The 18,998-nt window shown below is 38.1% G+C and overlaps 1 protein-coding gene across 1 annotated transcript in view; it reads right to left on the bottom strand.

Annotated features, from left to right (window-relative positions):
* Positions 1-18,998, bottom strand: part of prkcaa (protein kinase C, alpha, a) — a 142,459-nt gene that overhangs the window by 53,329 nt on the left and 70,132 nt on the right. The window contains exons 4-5 of the mRNA XM_032501145.1: positions 13,149-13,260; positions 11,877-12,005 (exon numbers count right to left, since the gene is read on the bottom strand). Coding sequence (XP_032357036.1) covers positions 11,877-12,005; positions 13,149-13,260 — 241 coding nt within the window. The remainder of the gene's footprint in view (positions 1-11,876; positions 12,006-13,148; positions 13,261-18,998) is intronic.

Below are 18,998 nucleotides of genomic sequence, written 5' to 3'. Positions count from 1 at the left end.
CAGTCATCCAAGAGGAGCTCGGAGTAGAGCCGCTGCTCCTTCGAGTTGAAAGGAACCAGTTGAGGTGGTTCGGGCATCGCAGGGGCAGCAGCTCCAGCAGGGAACCCCAAACTTCCCTTTCCTGAGCCACAATAACCAGCTCCAACTGGGGGATTGTGAGGTGTTTCCAGGCCAGGTTGGAGATAAAACCCCTTCAACTAGTCCTATGTCTTCCCCAAGGCCTCATCTCAGCTGGACGTGCCTGGAACACCTCCCTAGAGAGGATGCCCCGGAGGCATCCTTACCAGATGCCCAAACCACCTCAACTGGCTCTTTCAACGTAAAAAGGTAGCGGCTCTACTCCGTGTTCCTCATGGATGACTGAGCTTCTCACCCTATCTATAAAGAAGACGCAAGCCACGTTCCTAAGGAAACCCATTTAGGCAGCTTGTACCCCGGATCTAGTTATACCGTTCATGATCCAGCCTTCAAGAGGGTAGGAACGAAAACTGACCGGTAGATCAAGAGCTTTGCCTTCCGGCTCAGCTCTCTTTTCTTCACAACGGTGCGATAAAGTGAATGTATTACCGCCCCCGCTGCGCCAATTCTATGACCAATCACCAGCTCCATTTTCCACTCAAGGTGCTTGAACTCCTTCCCTTGGGGTTAGGACTCATTCCCTAGTAGTAGTAGAGTAGGCACTCCATCGATTTCTTGCTGTGAACCATGGCCTCAGATTTAGAGGTGTTGATCCTCATCCCAGCCTCTTTACACTTTACGAACCAATTCAGTGAGTGCATCATCTGCAAAAAGCAGCAATGAGATCCCCACCAAACTGCAACCCCTCCCCACCCCGACTATACCTTGATATGCAGGAACTCTTATGAGAACAGTGATTCAAAATTGTAGGCTGTGACATGCTTAAGTAGGTGAAATCTCTCTTTTCGTTCTCCTGTATTTAGCTGTTCAGTACACAAGGGCACACCAGGGACATTAGCACTCCGTTAGCCCTGAGCATTAGAGCACTGCCAGGCCTGATTTACAGTACAGCGCACACACACAGACTCACTCACTCACTCACTCACTCAAACATAAACACATTTACACACACATACTGTGTTTGTCTACACACAACACACCCCCAAAGGGACAGTGTGATTGCCTGCCTTGCTTGGCTCAACATCAGCCCCTGGAGAGCCTAGAAGCCTCTCCATGTGGCCCTGTCAGTCACATTACAACAGAGGGACAGAGTAGCGGAGATGTTAAATGACCTTTGACCTGGAGAGGACAACACTAAGCCACTAGCTAAACTGCTAAACCCAATGTTTTAGCTGGAATGCTCTGGATGAGATACTGTATATATAGGATTAAGAGGGATAAATAAACAAAATCAATGAGAGATTGTCACCACTGAGTTAACACAGCAACTGTTGCAGAGGCCAAAAAGAACAACATTGAGACACAAAACCAACAAATGATACAATGCTATTTTAGGCTAATTTGAGCCACTGGTAAAAACCCAAAAAGTGGCTTCTTTTTAGTCCTACAAATGAAAAGAATTATTGCAGTTGCACCAATAGAACAAAATGGTTATTTAATAAGCCAGCAGTACCATTGTTTGCTTTTGTTCTCAGCATCCATGGTGGGGGATTCAAGTGTTGAGCAATGTTTGATGAGCGAAGGAATAAGCTGCTGTAGAGTATACATCATGAACGTATTATGCACACACACACAGAGAGAGAGAGAGAGAGAGAGAGAGAGAGAGAGAGAGAGAGAGAGAGAGAGAGAGAGAGAGAGAGAGAGAGAGAGAGAGAGAGAGAGAGAGAGAGAGAGAAGAGAGACCGACAGCAGGATACAGAAGCAACTTGAGGTGTGGGAAGGTATTGAGCGAGCCGGAGCTTGCAATCCTCTGCCTTCTCAGAAATCCAATAGATAAGTTTAAAGTCCATCTACAGGCACCAAATAAAGACTCACAGCATACTCTATTTGCACTTGAGTGCATTCTTATATGTATGCACTCTACACCAAAGAGGACAAGACACATTTTCTTTGCTGACTTCTTAGATGTTTAGATAAAAATGTAACCTTGATGCCTCTCCTTCATTCTCAACTCTTTCCATTTTATCAAAAAAGGTGAAACAGAATTGAAATGAATTTAATATGTGAGATTAATAAGGTCTTTCACATTTAGTTGGTTTTAACTTCTTGATGGAATAACAAGTGATCCCTTTTTTTAAATCACTGAAAAACCATGTTGAAAAGGGCATGTTTTGAATGTTTCAAACACTGGCCGTATGTATGCAAAGTCACAGTACCCAAATGACATTAATGGAACAGACTACAGACCTACAAGGGGACATTGTTCAATGGTTTGTGCTTGTGATGAGTCTGTGGAATACAATCAGTGGTTAAGCTGGATGTAATCCAATTTGTCAAAAAAAAAAAAAAAACCTAATATTTAGTAAAGCATCCTGTCCAGGAAGAGTGGACTCTCTTTCTCTCAAGTAATTACAAAGGTTAAGTCAAATAATAAAAACTATGACAATTATACAGAATGAACTTGATGATCCACTGGACATTTTTGTCATAATATATAAGGATATACAAATATGTATAAAATAAAAGATATATACAAAGAAAATACTGAAACTAGAACTAAGATGTTGATATAATTTGTTTAACTAAGTCTCAAGTACACCCTGATGGTGTGTTTTGCAACTGTGTATTGGACGGTTTGTGTATGTCTTTATTGACTTCAGACCAGCGACCACTAAGTTAAGTATTTCTTAGTGTTACTGCCAACTGTATTTCCAGTCATGACCACTAAGGGGCATTCTAGACTGTCTATTTTAGCTTGGCCTGCACAGAACTTTTCCTTTTCTATTTACTAACTGTATGGCACATAAACCAAACAAGATGTGTGTGTCATCCTAATTTCTTTCAGCTGGACTGCAGAAACACAACCTCACAATCCAAGGTATTTTTGGTGCTGACTATTTCTGCTTAAAGGTCAAATTATTTCTTATTTTCTAAGTATAGGTATTTAAGTGCATACTTTATATATATATATTACACACACACGCATACATCCACACACACACACACACACACACACACACACACACACACACACACACACACACACACACACACACACACACACACACACACACACACACACACACACACACACACACACACACACACACACACACACACACACACACCTATCAATTTTAAATCCATGTCTTAATAGGAGACTAGATACTGTCTTAGATTTTGGATGTTGTAATATGGCACAAGTGTTTCCTTTACCTGGTTTTAAAGGCTGCATTACAGTAAAGTGATGTAATGCACCAGCCTGTTCAAACTGTTGTATTACTTGCCTTTACCCATAATTATATCCACATTATTGATGATTATTTATCTCAAATGTCATTGTGAAAAATATTTAGTTACGGCACTAATTGTCAACCCTACAATATTGTTATCGACATTGAGGTATTTGGTCAAGAATTTAGTAATATCTGATTTTCTCCTTATTGCTCAGCCCTATGTGCGAGTACACACACACACAGACACACAGACACACACAGACACACACACACAAAGGAAGCAGGGGTGTGTGGAGGGGCCGTAACATGGTTGCTAGGATACATGTCTTTACTATCTTGGCTTGCATTTAAACAGCAGTGCAAGTTCAAACAGTACCCACAAAAAACAACTTGACCTCCGTTCTATCCAACCATGCTCCGTCTGAAACTAACCAAAAAAAAGGAAGAAAAAAATCTGTGCCTAGCTGAACATCAACTAAACATTAGATATGCAATTTTATGACAGCTTATTATTTTATTATCAGCTTTGTGTAATCAAATTTCAGATACAGCCAAGTTTTACTTAGCTTTCTGAACCTATGGCAGCTAATTAGCATATATGATTTTCACCCTGAAATCCTCCGCATGCATAAGTTAAGAGATTCCACGTCTCTTTCTAATACATACTGCTCATATCTGGAATGTTAAACAGATTTTTCTGCTTATTTCCCTGGGCACACTGTCGCAAAAATTGAACTGTTGCACACCATAAACAAGGCTCATCAAAAAAAAAAACTAAAAGAAAGAAAACAACAAGCTAGACAGAAAAAGTAGAGCAATTAAAAGGCAAAGGCATATGTGAAAAGGTTTTGGAAAACACAATGTGCAACTCACTGAGAAGAGGGAGCCATGGCAGGGCAGCAACTACAGACTGGGAATACCAATGACATGACTTCGGGGACTCTGGCATCAGAAATAACATGACAACAAAGTTCAGCTCTTCTATGAGCTCCAAGTCTTAATATGATGGAGACAAACTACAAAAGACAGTTCATACCAAGATGGGAAGGATGTCACCGTGCGTTATGTCATTATGAATGATATGAATCATACAACTTTTTTTTTTAAATATTTTACTGTCAGAGAGAGTTTATATTTTCATGGCTCTATTGTTTTTTCTCCACATTTTCAGAAACGTTTCAAAGTCTGTTCATTACCGCATTGTGTGTGTTCAATCCAAGGCAGTCTGATCTTTCAGGAGTCCATATTTAATGGTTTACGTTTTCCTTTAGGATCTGTGTTCCTGAACTGTACAAGATGATACAGGTGTTTCTGTGTGTGGCTATAACTTTTTTTCTGAGGGTGCACAGTGATACTATAATCAAGCCCCTCAATTGCAGTCAGTCAGAGTTCACAAACAAACACAAAAAGGCTTGTCTTCCACTGACACCAGACGACCCTACCTTAAAAACGAGGTCAGCCACGTTTGTTCTTCACCTCCCTGTGCAAACACAGTTTATAAAACTTAAACCACCAGACTTGCTTTCTCACTTGTACCTCTCAGCGGAACTCTGTCTGTGCTCCTTTGAAAGCCCACTACTACTACTGAAAAATGGCATTTTGAACAGCAGGACTGTCTACTTTATAATGAAATATCACATCAGCATACAGGAAGTGGAATGACCTGTATTCCAATAGTGTTACACATGGGGGGCACGTGGGTTTTGTTGTATACTTTATATGCTACCCTATTACAGCTTTTTTGAATTATAATATCTATTTATTATTGTTATTATTACAATACAGTTTTGATGGATTATATCTTCATTACAAGCACACAGTCAGATGGTCAAGGAGCTCACTACAGAACATTTAGACAGGGGACACTGCTGTCCCAGTGGCCAACTCCCTGCAGTGGAAAAGTGTTGGCATTGGTACAGACACAAGTGCTTTCAGCTGTTTCATCTTAAATCTGATTCATGGAGAACATTTTTTAAAGGATTTTAAGTATATTTTCTCTTGGCAAGAACCTGTTGGCTTTTTTGCATGATGACTCAGACACTACAAAGAAATGGAAATGACTTTAAGAAAAGGCTGAAGAGTGGAAGCAGTGGCAGTAAGTAGGTGGCATTCAGAGCATTGGGCAGTGATTATCATTTGGCAACCAACAGGCTGCATCCAAACCCAATTCTACTTGGATTCAGGGAGCAGAAAAAAAAGATATTTTTATTTGAATGATTAACTGAATGAATGAAAAACTTGCTAGTAACATGGAAGTGACAAAGAGGGACAAAGTGACTCAGAGTGAAGCACATAAAACACAGTATTGATGAAGAATTTGAACAATTACTAATAATGTGGGCAAACATTGAGAATTCAATAATTATTGACTTAGGAAGGAGGATGTGCTCCACCATTGAGCAATGGTTAACATCTGACACTTGACACTGCCTACAGTGAACACCCTAAAATAGCTTTAAAATGAATGAGGCGATATAGTTAGAGTGAGATGAGTAAAAAGACATACAAGGGCAGAAGGTAGGGAGACACATTTACAACTACGGTGTTGCAGCACAGGATACTATACACAGGATGTGTTGTAATGCCTGATTGAGCTTGCTTAATATGTGTTACAAAGAAAAAGGTATTTTTTTAAGTTCATCCTACATTTCTCAGAATGCTGTTTAACAACATATAAAGCAAAAATGATTAGAGTATAATGTTGTATATATGTTAATATATCTAGTTTCTAATGTTACACTTGCATGCTACATGTCAGTTATCTACAGTAATACATTGAAAGTGACAGTAAAATAGACTCCTATTGCAAGGTAGGTAGCTGCATCAGCCAGAAGCGGTTAACAGCATTTAGGGTGGATTTAGTATTTTACTTTGAAGGGCCGTTACACCTCCATAAGGTTCAAAAGTAAAATCCAGCTTCCCTGATCCACCTACATCTGTATCTACTCTGAACACCAATCTGACCTCCACACGCCTACACTGCACCTATATATAAAAGACATTGGCACCTACAGTAGCTTCAGTGTAACAAATAGCAATTGACACATTGACACATTGGACACTGAGGCAAGAGAGAAAGAAAATCTAATGAAAGGTTTTAAGCAGAGTGAAGTGAGAGGGAGAGCAGAGGGCTTGTTAAATGAAGCTTTTCTCCCGAACTGGGTGAGTCAACAAGGGAACAAAACGGAAATGTAATTATTAGCACCGTCTCTCCCACACTCCCAAAGGACATGCATGCAGCAAGGGTTTGTGCACATACATACACATTGATGAAGATAAGTAGGAATAAAAGAATATGAACCGAAATTACAGAAATGCCCTATCCCATGTGGGCTCTGGATATTTGCACCGAGTCAATGAACAATGGGATTGCTGAAACAAAGAGGAGGAGGAGGGCTCAGCACCAATGGATAAAGAGGCCCTGTGTGGCAGCAGGAATGAGAGGCGTAGGACAAGGTTAGTGGGCTATGTATGTCCTTTAGAGACAGAACTTGGTGTGTCTCCTTCAGCACCTCCCCTCCCATCTTCGTTTTACCCTAACTGACAAAAACACACACACAACTCTTGTTTTCTCTGGAAACTGCACAGAAAATCTTTCTGCGTGACTCATTTCATTTAGCCATCTCAGTGCCATGCCATTGACAGACTGTCAGAAGTCTGTATGTCTGTCTCTATTGGCCTGGTGGAGTTCATGTGTGGGGCCTGGTTTAAAGGACCGCTGCTATCCCTTGCTGACATGTCACTTCCTGTTGAACATTTTGCCTCTGGTCATCAGTGAATTGCAAAAGAAATTGGAGTCACTCTTCACTCAAATTTTGTGTGTGTCCCTCTTGATTTAAAGGCACCCTGTTACATTGCTTATTTCAGACATTAAAAGCCTATCCATATGTTTTGTTCCATAATACTGTAAATTTGTATGATTGTAGATGTGTCTGGCTTCCGTGGATAATAGGCAATTCTGCCAAAAAATCCCAGTAAAAAGGCAGCAAGTATGATAGAGAGAGAGCATCATTTCATGCCAAAAACTTTTTGAAAAAACATCCTCACTAAGCAAGAACAAGAATTAAAAAAAATAATAATAATACATTCAGTGTATTACAAGCATGTTTTTTTTTTAAAGTTGACTCAGTTGCCTCTATTAAACCCTTGTAATTTCTGGCACAGGGACTGGGAACTAGGGATTTGTCGAGCAGTAGTGGTAGTGTGCACATCCCTACAGGTGAGGTGCAGCTCAAAAAGTGCTGGATACAACTGAAAAAATGAAATGCCCACACTCTGCTAATACTCCCATATAAAATCCCCAAATTTTGTACATAACCTGATAAAAGTATGACACTTTGTTTGTAGAATAACAATCTGAAAGTGATGCAAAGTATCATCCTCCCAGCCATCCATTGCACCTCTTTCCTGCTACACTCTTCTCTAATGGAATACAATTCTGTTTGGCAAGCTAGCTGCTAGGCGGCTATAGCAGCTAATGTAATATATGATACAATCTGACTTGAGTGGGCTGGTAGTGCTGGGACAGCAGGCGCGCACGCACACGCACAAACACGCACACACAAACACACATGCATGCATGCGTGTGTGCCTGCAAAAGAACACATGTAAATGATAACATGCCTGTTTTGTCAACATCAGGATTACGCTACTATGTACCAGAGGGCCAAGGATCTGCAGTATTGCACGTAATAATGGTAGTTTCCCATCCCTGGTGTACACACATACACATTCACGCGCAAATACAAGTGTGAAATATGCATACATTTTCACACATACTGTCCATCATTATCCTGAGTTGACAGCTGGCAGAGCACGGCTCAGCAAAAATAAAAGCATTATTGGACTGGAATACAGCCCAAACCTTTGTGAAGAGGTGTTAAGTGTTAATATACTGTAACCATATTATTCATATTGTTGGAGAGCAGGTGAGACTGAATGTTAAAAGTGAGAGGAGAGCAGGAAAAATGTTGTTTTTGATAGGAGTCTACTTTGCATGATTTGGAAAAAAATCTTACTCCTTTCTACTCAAGTCTGTTGTTGTTCTCCACAGTATGTTCTTGTCCCACATAGATTTTACTTGACATTTATTTCAGCAGATGACTGGCCAGTTATAGACTAATGCATGTTAAAAATCCCTACCAGACAGAGAAGGAGAAGTACATGGTGTCAGCCCAAAACCTTGAATGAGTATTTGTGACCAACTCAATATGTATTTAATTAAAACTGTGTTTGAACCCCCCTCCTCCACATTCTGTACATCAATGACTGTTGCTCTGTGAATGAAAACTGACACTTTGTGAAGTTTGCTGATGATACGGTGACTGTCAGCTTACTGAACAATGAGGAAACTTCACAGGGTCTGGTCATTGACCACTTTGCAACATGGTGTCAGGATTGATTGTTTTTAACTATGCCTGTAAGGTAGGTAATCTCCGTATAATGTGTGTGATCGTATGTGATTTGTACTGTACTATCTGCTGCCCAACAAATTGCCCCATTGGGGACAACAAAGTAACTTGAACTAAATCTGCATATCTGTATTAGCATCTGTGTCCAAACCGGCAGTAACAGATGCCACCCACAAAGAGTGTTTCTGCCAAAAGGGAATTTTTTCCTTGCCACTGTTGCACTAAATGCTTACATATGGGAAATTGTTGGGTCTTTGTAAATTATAGAGTGTGGTCTGGACCTACTCTATCTGTAGTGTCTTGAGATAACTCTTGTTATGATTGTATACCTTAAATAAAATGGAAATAATTAGCCTTATAATTACCCTAAGCAGACACTTTCAGTTTAAGTGCACAAGGTGTGTAGATCAGGGTTATAATCTGACAAAATGACGGATGCCTTTCAAATTTTTCCGACATTGTTAAAATAAATTTGAAAACAAATTCAGTAAACATGACCTTTACCTACTAAGTGTACATCTTTTCCACCGTTTACTTTTTGCACTTTTTAGTTAGGCTAAAGGCAGAGGTTGAGGCTCAAGTTTGATTAGAATGAATTGCATTAGAATCAGCTCAACTATGTGCAAACATTCTAACTGCAAATACAAAGAGTAAACTTTAATGCTTTAGTGGTCAGATGATGAGCACAGAACGTCCATGAATGAGACAAATGATTGTGTTCCTTACTCAAATTATTGTTACCTAAAGTTTGGTTCACTCTGTTCCTGCTGGTAATAATCTGATAACTGAATAAGTCAGTGAAGTTCAGTGCCAGGGACTTGTCATGCACTTACCACTGTTAGTCAGATTATTTAAATTATTACGTGTCAGCTCGATCAAGTCCCTATTATTCTAGCAGATGTGCTAATGCTGGGGGATTTACAGCATGCCTCGCAATACAAGGTAAAATGGACTACACTGCTTTCCCTAATAAACTCTAGCGACAACACCATACAGATAATTTGACCAATGTGGACACAATGTTTACATTCCATAATTAATTTTATATAAAGACTTATATATTAATATTAACCAATGACATTTTATTTATTTTCAATCTATTTGTGTTTTTGCACAGAGAGCTGTACAAATTGCTACATGCTAGGGATGGGCGATACGGCCTAATCCTTATTGCATTATACTGTACATTGCAGCCTCTTGCAATAACAATATATATATATATAACGATATATAAATTATAATAGAACCATTTCAGAACAGGTTACATAGACCCTAAGGAAAGCCAAACTGCTAAATGTATTTTTTTTCTTAAAGAGAAAGAAACGTAGAATGTAGTTTTGAGAACATTTATTGTGCAAAACTGTAATTACACAACATAATGTTGCAGATAAATAAAATTCAATTACTCACGTTGCAGAGACTTTAACAAAGAAAAAGCTTAAAGTATTGGGTTCCTTTGCTTTAGTGCAAACCCTTCTAAAAGCCACTACACTTAGTTTAAGTCCTTGGTTCCTAAATGCCACAGAAGATGAAGAGAACAGGAAAAACTGGAGTCTTTATAGATAAGGAACATACACTGTACTAAAAATACTTCAATTATTAGGCAAAGATGCACAGATACTTTAAATAAAAATATATTTCAAAACAAGTTCTTACTTGCAGCCTAATGTAACACATTTGGTTTTAAACATTTTGTTCTCTTAATGAAATGGAAACTGGTGTCTTGTTAATAAAGGAACAAATACTGTGAATTAGGGAGAGTTTCTTTACAGTAGTGGTGACATGCCACAGACAGTAAAAAGTCCAAAACAGTGACAGAGCACACTTGTACACACACTTGTACACGCGCACGCACACACGCACACGCACACACGCACACACACGCACATATAAAAAACAGTTCGATAAAAACATTAATGAACAGCAAGTGTGGGAGGAATAAATAGTGGTAAAATCGTATAGGTCTAATAATCTTATTAGGCCAAAAACCTTGTGGCTTTAGTTACAATAAAAGCTACACCAAAGATTCTTTTGTACCTTAAAATATTGTTTCAAAAATCAGGGTGAATGACATTTCTGCATTCGCTTTGCAGCCCTCTATTGGCTATAACCACACTATGTAAATTTGCCAGATTGGGTAGCAGATCTGTAGTTCGAATGAGACAGCAATAATGGGCCGAAGAGGAAAAGTATAATGTATACACATAAATGTATCAATTAAACATGATATAATGATGGCCTTACTCTTTTTTGTCTGTTCAGACAAAAAATACAAATAACAAATGGGTGTAAGAACATTGCTTAAGGATGTAAAAAAAAAAAAAAAATCTGAAAGATTACATCCCTATTTATTACATTACATTAAATAAATGTTATTAATTTTATCTCATTAAATCCTTTACTGAGCTCAGTAGGCAAAGACCAGGTGTGTCTTTGAAACCGGAGGCATAAGTCATTAAACAGCTGGCATTGCTAGTGATATGATCGAGTAGAATAGCCTTCTAATGAATAATGGTAAAACAGACCCTGTTCATAAGCAAAGCCCTCAGATCTCACCTTTGTGCAATTCTGATATATATTTAATAATATTATATATAACTGAAATATATTAAATTGATAAATCAAGTGTTTAATTTGCCTTGCAGAGACATTTCAGTTACATCAGAAAATCCAGCCAACACAGAGAAAGTCGTGACTGTTTAAAAAGAGTAACAACACGAAGCCCACGCAGCAGACCACACACCACTGCAGGACTACATATTTGGATTGGGATTGCCTTCCAAGTGTGCTGTAACCGTGAATTGTTTCTTACGTTGAATGTTTATCGGGAGAGGTTCTATTGATCTGTGCACCTAAAAGGTAAAAGGCTCTGCAGCATACTGATAGTCAAGGTTCAATTTTGGTGTAATGTCAGCAGGGGATAAAGACTGAATGTCTGTGTGGAATTAGACAATCAGGGTTTATCAACAAAAAAAGGCAAAGTATTGAAATTGATCCAGGTTCACAATCGAAATAGATCAACAGTCTTCTAGCACATACACCCTCATCTCAGCCTGCCTGACAAACAAATATACACACAAACACATTTTCATTAGGCATCAGCCCATTAAATCCAGTGTGTGCTTCAGAGAGGGGCGGTTAGGAGGCATACCTGTGACCTGCAGCTTGTCGCCAGTGACCTCACACTTGAGGAAAAGACGCCCCCTCCTTTCAGTGTGATCGGTTCCACACATGCTGGGCACGTTCATGACACACTGATTATGGACATTCATATCGCAGGCTGCAGAGACAGAGAAAGGAGATACATGACATTACCAAAGGATTACCTTCATACACTTGATCAAAATCTAATCAAACTGAATGGTTTAGGGCTTTCTTAGAATTGACTGAAATTCTGAAGCCGTTGTGAATGAACATGCCATGCCAACATGTATAGTAAGCTGCTTTAAAAAATGTCCTCGAGACTTTCTTTATCTACTGAATACAAGGACATATATTTTGATTTCATCCTGTGTATAAATACTTTGCACAATATTAAAGGAGGGTTTTTTGGAAAGCTGTGTGAAAGAGAAGATAACAAGGTTATGACCCAGATTCAGCCGTGTGATGTCATGCATCACGCTGAACCACCCAGTCATGGATTGGTTACAGTTAAATGGATTACATCATCATGCCACCAAGTCAGTAGGTGAATAAGTGAATAATAAAAAAAAGATTCATTGTTTGTCCCTTACTGTAACAGTCCTATGGCTAACCATTGCTTAAAAATACTACAGTGTGATAATATTGTGGTGTGATTAGAGGCGGAATTGATCTTCCAAAACAATTTGCTGCTCTACATCTCTATTTGTGTACACCCTAAAGCAATCATTAGGCATAACAGGTGGTCTGCAGCAGGTGAAAGATAATGTATTTAGGAGCTCATTAAGGCACTGACTAATCCACTAACAAAAGATTAAAAGGAATAAGAGTGAGGGAAAGATATTAATAAAGACTCGGTAAAGCTTTTGATAGAAGGCCTAATCAGGGTACACGGAACATAGCTGCAGACTGAAAATAGACTATGTGAGAGTTTAATGAGTGAAAGTTAAGGAGGAGGGGAAATACAAGGGCTTATGATGTTCAGTGAAGAGGAACAACATGTTTTTTTTTCAGGAGTCTGATACTGATAAAGTCGCTCTGTGTAGAGCCACTTATAGCAAGCCATTATTTTCTTATGTATGCCATACTTATGCCTCATCGACCTGTAACAGTGCCGGATTAATCATCCTCCTTTAGTATTTGAGCATCAACTTTAGGCCCTACACCACTTAATACTCACACTTATTTGTTGCCACTAACTAATGTTATATGATAAATTGCTACAATTTTAAATCTCTTAACCACTGAGTGAGAAGTTGCACAAATAAAATTAAGAACTTACACTCGCACTTCATGCCCTGGTGGATGAGGCCATACAGCAGAGAGCCACAGTGGTCACAGAAGGTGGGACTCCCATAGGTATGGATCTTAAACTTGTGCTTTGTTCTGGGATCCTGAAACAATCAAAACACAGAGAAAGCCTGAAAAAATGGCATGACTAATAAGGCAAACCAATTACCAACTTTCAATTAGTCATAGCGATAAGAGCACATGCATACTGGACACTAGGAGGTAGGAAAAATACTTGACTAATAACAATATATTGATTCAAAGTTGAAAAGCCAACTGCAATAACAATTTAAATTATTTAAATTGCCTTAAGCTGTTTCTCAACACTGGAACATTGTCTGTGGCCTACTGGTGATACCACTAAGAAATATGGTTTCTAACGGGGTTTTGACAGTCTGACTTTCTGTTCTGCAGAAGATGTAAAAAAAATATTGACAAAATAGTTGTTTTTTTTAACTAGTATTTTTTTTAACTAGTATTATTATTATTATTATTTTATACTATTGTAACCTTTACATATATAATTATTCATTTGAGTTATTTATGCACTTTACATTTTGAAAGCTATTACACTGTTTAAAAACTTATAAAAAAACATTGAATCAAATGGCAGGTAGTATGCAAGAAAACAATTTAATCAGATAGAATCCAGTAGACCTCTAGACATAAAATGTTCTGTAAAACCTTTTTTTCATAAATTCAAAAATATCTATCCTTAAAAAAGAAAAGAAAATAGCTTTAGCCAACTACAGCTCCATCCTTTATCCTCTGACACTCACACGTAATTGAAGGACAAATGGAAGTGGAAATCAACCTACTGCATCATAGGACCCCATTGTGTGTCACGGAAATGAAAGTTACTCAGCAGACAACTCATTGCTGATTGCCAACTGACTGCTTTATTTTTTCTTATATAACTTGAAGTGTTAGCCAATCAATCTCCAACAGCTTTTTATTAAACCATTGTTTTGGGGGGGTTGTCTTTCCATCTTTATTGGCCACATCAGTGAATAAGAATGAAGTTGTTTGTACTCAATGGGCTTCACATTCAACTCAAAAGGCACCAAAAAAGTAAAATACTAAAATACATGTATTTTTAACTATTGCAATTACATAATTAATTGTTAAAGTTATACTCATGTAAGAACACACAATACATCAAAGACCTATTGCAAACTTGACCAACAAAGAGTGTTCTGGAAAAAAAACACAATTAAATATCGTCAGTTATTATCACACTTAATAAGACACTGCTTCTTGATTTTCATTACTCCATAGCAACTATCATAAACTGCAATAAATGAGAAAGTGTATGTTGTACATATAAGAAAGACACCATCTCATTTATTGTTGTACTTTTGGCCACAGCTTTGCGCACATATGTGTTAATAGGCAAAGCAATCTGAGCTTTTCATTCATCATTGGCCTCCTATTAAAGATAAAGATAAATACATTTACTGTTGGCTTCTGCTATGTCAGACTGCATGCAGGACAAATTCCATTTCTCCATTTTCTTTTTACCTATGCCATGGAGCTAATGGGTTTGATTTAGTTTGTTTGTTTGTCTGTCTGCCAGCCAGCCCAATGTTTATAAAACTTAGTGGAAGGGTGTAGCATGGGCCAAGGAATAACTCATTAAATATTGAGTTATTCCTTGGCCCATGATAGGAATAGCTCAGTAAAACTCAATAGATCATTAAAGGAGGAAGATTAATTAATGATGAACATATGTATAGATTTGCCGTATATGTTATTATCCCAATATTGCCAAAATAAATGAAATTGAGAAACTTGCTGACATAAACAGTATAGTGACACTATAATGTAAACTGGACTTGTATATGAAGAAAGCACTTTTAAAACAACCCATCTCTAGTGTTTTGTTTGCATCTGTTAATCTTTAAATGGGCCTGGGAATTTGCATTGACAGCTTCCTCCCACACTTTAAGTAAATGCATAACCTATCTTTTTATTAAGTGCTCATCACCACCGGCTGGGCCAGCATCCATTATAAATGTGGATAATTTGGATGCTTAAATGAAGGGGGGGGAAAAGAGTAAAATGTATATACACAGTCAAAACAGGCAGAAATAGGGGAATATACAGTGAAGCAGAGTTACAACAGGTCAAATGCGGTATTCAAATCAGCTGACAGAAAGTCTGTCAGTGGTTAAATGATAACGTAACCCCTGTTAACACCTCAAAGGACATTTCAGTGCAGAACACAATAGTGTGACTTTAACTGAAGATGATAACTTCAGCAATCCTGCTGCTCAGCATTTCAGCCATAAATCTCCAAAACTCCAAAATGGTACATCAAAGGTAACATTCAAGAGCACAGTACATTTCACTTGGCGCTGTCTGTCTCTGCAGAACATTTGCAATTCAATAACACATGTTTTCAAACTAAACAAATGCAACTGGGTGCAAACTCTACCTTGAGTAAATATCTGTGGGTGTAAAGCAAAAAGATGTTTGATGTGATTGGTTGAACAAGCAAAACTAGTTCTGGTCTGTTCTTCTGTACACTAGATAAAAAAGAGTGAGAAAACCAATGCAAACATGCAGCATGATGCATATGTATTCAAGAAGTATGGACCAAATGGCCACTGTTATTAATACACAGTATTTATGTGCCACTTGAAGGTAAGTGGTATGGTACAGATAGATTACAATGCCACTGTTGTATGTTATCCAGTGTAGGGTCCCTGTCACATGCATACATTCATTCATTCATTCATTCATTCATCTCGTGCACTCAACCTGCAGCCTATAAAGCACTCTCCTCTGAAAACTGGCACACTGCCACTTTTCCAAGCGCCCGTTCAAAGTGCTTTCCTGCTCATTCTCAAATTGTACTGTACTGTAAATCTTTTTCAGAGTTGGAATCTGATCAAGAGAATTTACATTAAGAACATTATTCAGGCTTGTCTGTTGATTTTACACTGCATCTATTTGAAAGGAAAAGTCTTTGTATTCTCTAGAAACAAGAGAGCTTCATTCTTTTAGGAAAGAGAGATACTTTTTGCTGTATCTTGAGAAATACAGTGTTAAATAAGAAATGTATGAAAAAAGCTTGACCCAGGAGAAATAGATCATCAGTAAGGGGAGCAGGATGGCATATATCTCAGTCAGAGTTGACACTATCACATGATTAGGCGCCACACTAATCATTGTTTCTGTTTGTCATTTGAGTCAGTTTGCCACTGGCCTCTGGTCTAATGCAAAACAGCCTCAATTTAAGTTCCTCAGATATTGCTTGCAATCTGCCATTTTTGTGCCTGTCAGTCAGCAGAGGCTTCACACCTTTAAAGGATAAAGATCATTGCTTCCTTTGTCTGTCTGTCAGTCCGTAGGTGACAGTGTTTGTGACAGGGAAGTCCTTATCTGAAACAGGGGTTAACATTCCAGCTGTCGTAGGCATACTTAAACACTTTATTTTAATGCCCTATATTAAATTCTGATTTACATACAAGTCAAATGTTAAAGTAAAAGTAGTAATCAATGGCTTTTTTTTTATTGGACATTAAGGAATTAAAACATATTTTGTCCTATTCAAATCGGAGTATTACCTGAGGACCTTTAGTGATTTGAAATAATTGCTGAGGTTGTTTGCGATCTTAATCCCGTGGGAATCCGCCATGTCTGTAACTTGTCAAATAAAAATTCCACTGCAAATGACCAACAATAGTTTGCCAAACACAGAAGTCATGTAATATTAGTCTCGCAAAATTTGGCTGTGATTCAGAGTCGTATTAGCTGCCTTGGCAATTATAAATGAAACTTTGGAGAGAACCTTTATATCATATCTGGAGGACAATGTCAGTAAATAGGAGTGAAATACAGACTTCCCTTATGCCGTGCGAATGTGCTGCCCGAAACCCAGACGTTGGGGGATAATTTCTAAATCACATGAGGTCAACGAGTAATATTAGTATTAAATATGGGTTTAAGACACAGCTTGTAGTAGCCTGTATCTAAAACTGAAAATTACAAAGTGATGCGAAATAACAAGCGTTTGTCATGGAATTAAAGGTTGGACTTCAATAGAGCTGTTTTGATCAGTTTGTGAACGGTGTTTTCTGTGGGAGATGGTAACTCCCTTTGAAGTGGACTTTGGACTTTTTCAATTTGTAAACCTATTACATGCACAACTATATATATACAGTATATATATATATATATATTTATATACAGTATATATATATATATATATATATATATATATAGAGATATACACACATACATATGTGTATACACACACACCATGAATGACATTTAGTTAAATGACTAAATATGTTTTCATAGGAGAAATTATAATTTTTGATAAATGCTTTACATTAATAAGCCCTTAAAATGTCCGAGCTCCGTACAACTACAGTATAGTATGTTATAAATAATTTATTGAATGTTTGTATACTGCATTTAAATACTAATAGGGGGACTTAAAATGTAATGTTATCTTCATAACACAAAATAAATATTTTACAAACTCAGTGGCTATTTTCTGCTTTTCTGGATGAGTCTGTGATTTCTAAGAGGCTCACAGCAAGTTATTCTGACTGCCAAACTAACGTCTGACATGAGCAGTTAGATGCTGATAGTTGGCTTATCTGAGATGTCCATCATGTTGAGTGGCTTTAAAGTCCTCCATCACATATGACAACTTGAAGTAAACACAGTATATGAACAAGTAACACCTCACAGCTAAGGCCATCTGCAGAACAATTATCCCCATCCAAAGCAATCAGGTATGGAGTTCCATGACTGACAAATTTATTAAATTGTGTGTAAAACAGAATCTAGGTTTGACAGCAGGTCTGAAAAACGCCCTGCCCATGTGCACTTACTCATGTCCACCTACACACAGCTGATCCTGAAGGATTATCTCTCCCCCCCCCCCCCCCCCTCCCACTTTGCATTGTTCCCTGCATCTAGATGAATACGCGATGGCGACTAAGAGCCATATTCAGCTGCAGATGGATAATGTATTTTTACCAACTGTCACATCAGCTTTTGATGGGAGATGTTCTCAGATAATGGAAAACACTCACGAGTAAAAGATGGAATGATAACAGGCAAACCAAGGTGATGGTGGGGTCAACAAAAACGTCCAGTTCCTTGAGAGCAGCCTTACACATGTGTGCCTGTCAGACTCTACGAAATGGTCATTCACTGCAACAGACCGTGAAAACTCACACTTACTCTCCTGAATTGGCAAAATGATAGTACCGTATGCCTGTTAGAGTGATAGTGTGGATGTCTCGAGCTCAGTCCTGTTCGTGCTGTGTCTATCATTTGTATTATTGATTAAAATATATACTGTATCTGTTAATTAGTGGATTTGAATGTCTTCAACTTGCTTATTCTTGCTGACCAACAGTCAAACAAGACTAAGAGTCTACCATAACTGTTAATGTCAGCATTCAAACATGCTCAAAATGACAATGTTATCTTGCTGATGATAAGCAGGTATACTGGGTTGTTATAAGCATGCTAACATTTTCTAATTAGCACTGTAATGTTTAGCCCCGTGATGGAAGGAGGAGGAATGGACACAGGAGTTTTTCACCTGGTGCTTCGAGTTATTTCTTCATCAATCAAATGGAAGTGCAGTATTGCAAGGATGACTTATTGCAAAATTATGTAAAAATAAAACTAAATCCTAACTATTGAAATTATCATCACAAACTAATATCAAACAAAATAAAAAATAAATAAATAAATAAATAAAAATAAAAAATCAGGCCGTGACTATTTGGGCCCTAGCACCTGCACCCTTCCAGGCCAAAGTCGTTCTCCCTCTAGAGGAGTCTCGGCCTCCTTCCTTTATACCAGAAGC

The sequence above is a fragment of the Etheostoma spectabile genome, chromosome 2 (assembly GCF_008692095.1).
Source record: "Etheostoma spectabile isolate EspeVRDwgs_2016 chromosome 2, UIUC_Espe_1.0, whole genome shotgun sequence".
Lineage (NCBI taxonomy): Eukaryota > Metazoa > Chordata > Actinopteri > Perciformes > Percidae > Etheostoma > Etheostoma spectabile.
Note: the sequence above shows the minus strand (reverse complement) of the source record. Positions and strands in the feature narration are given on the sequence as shown.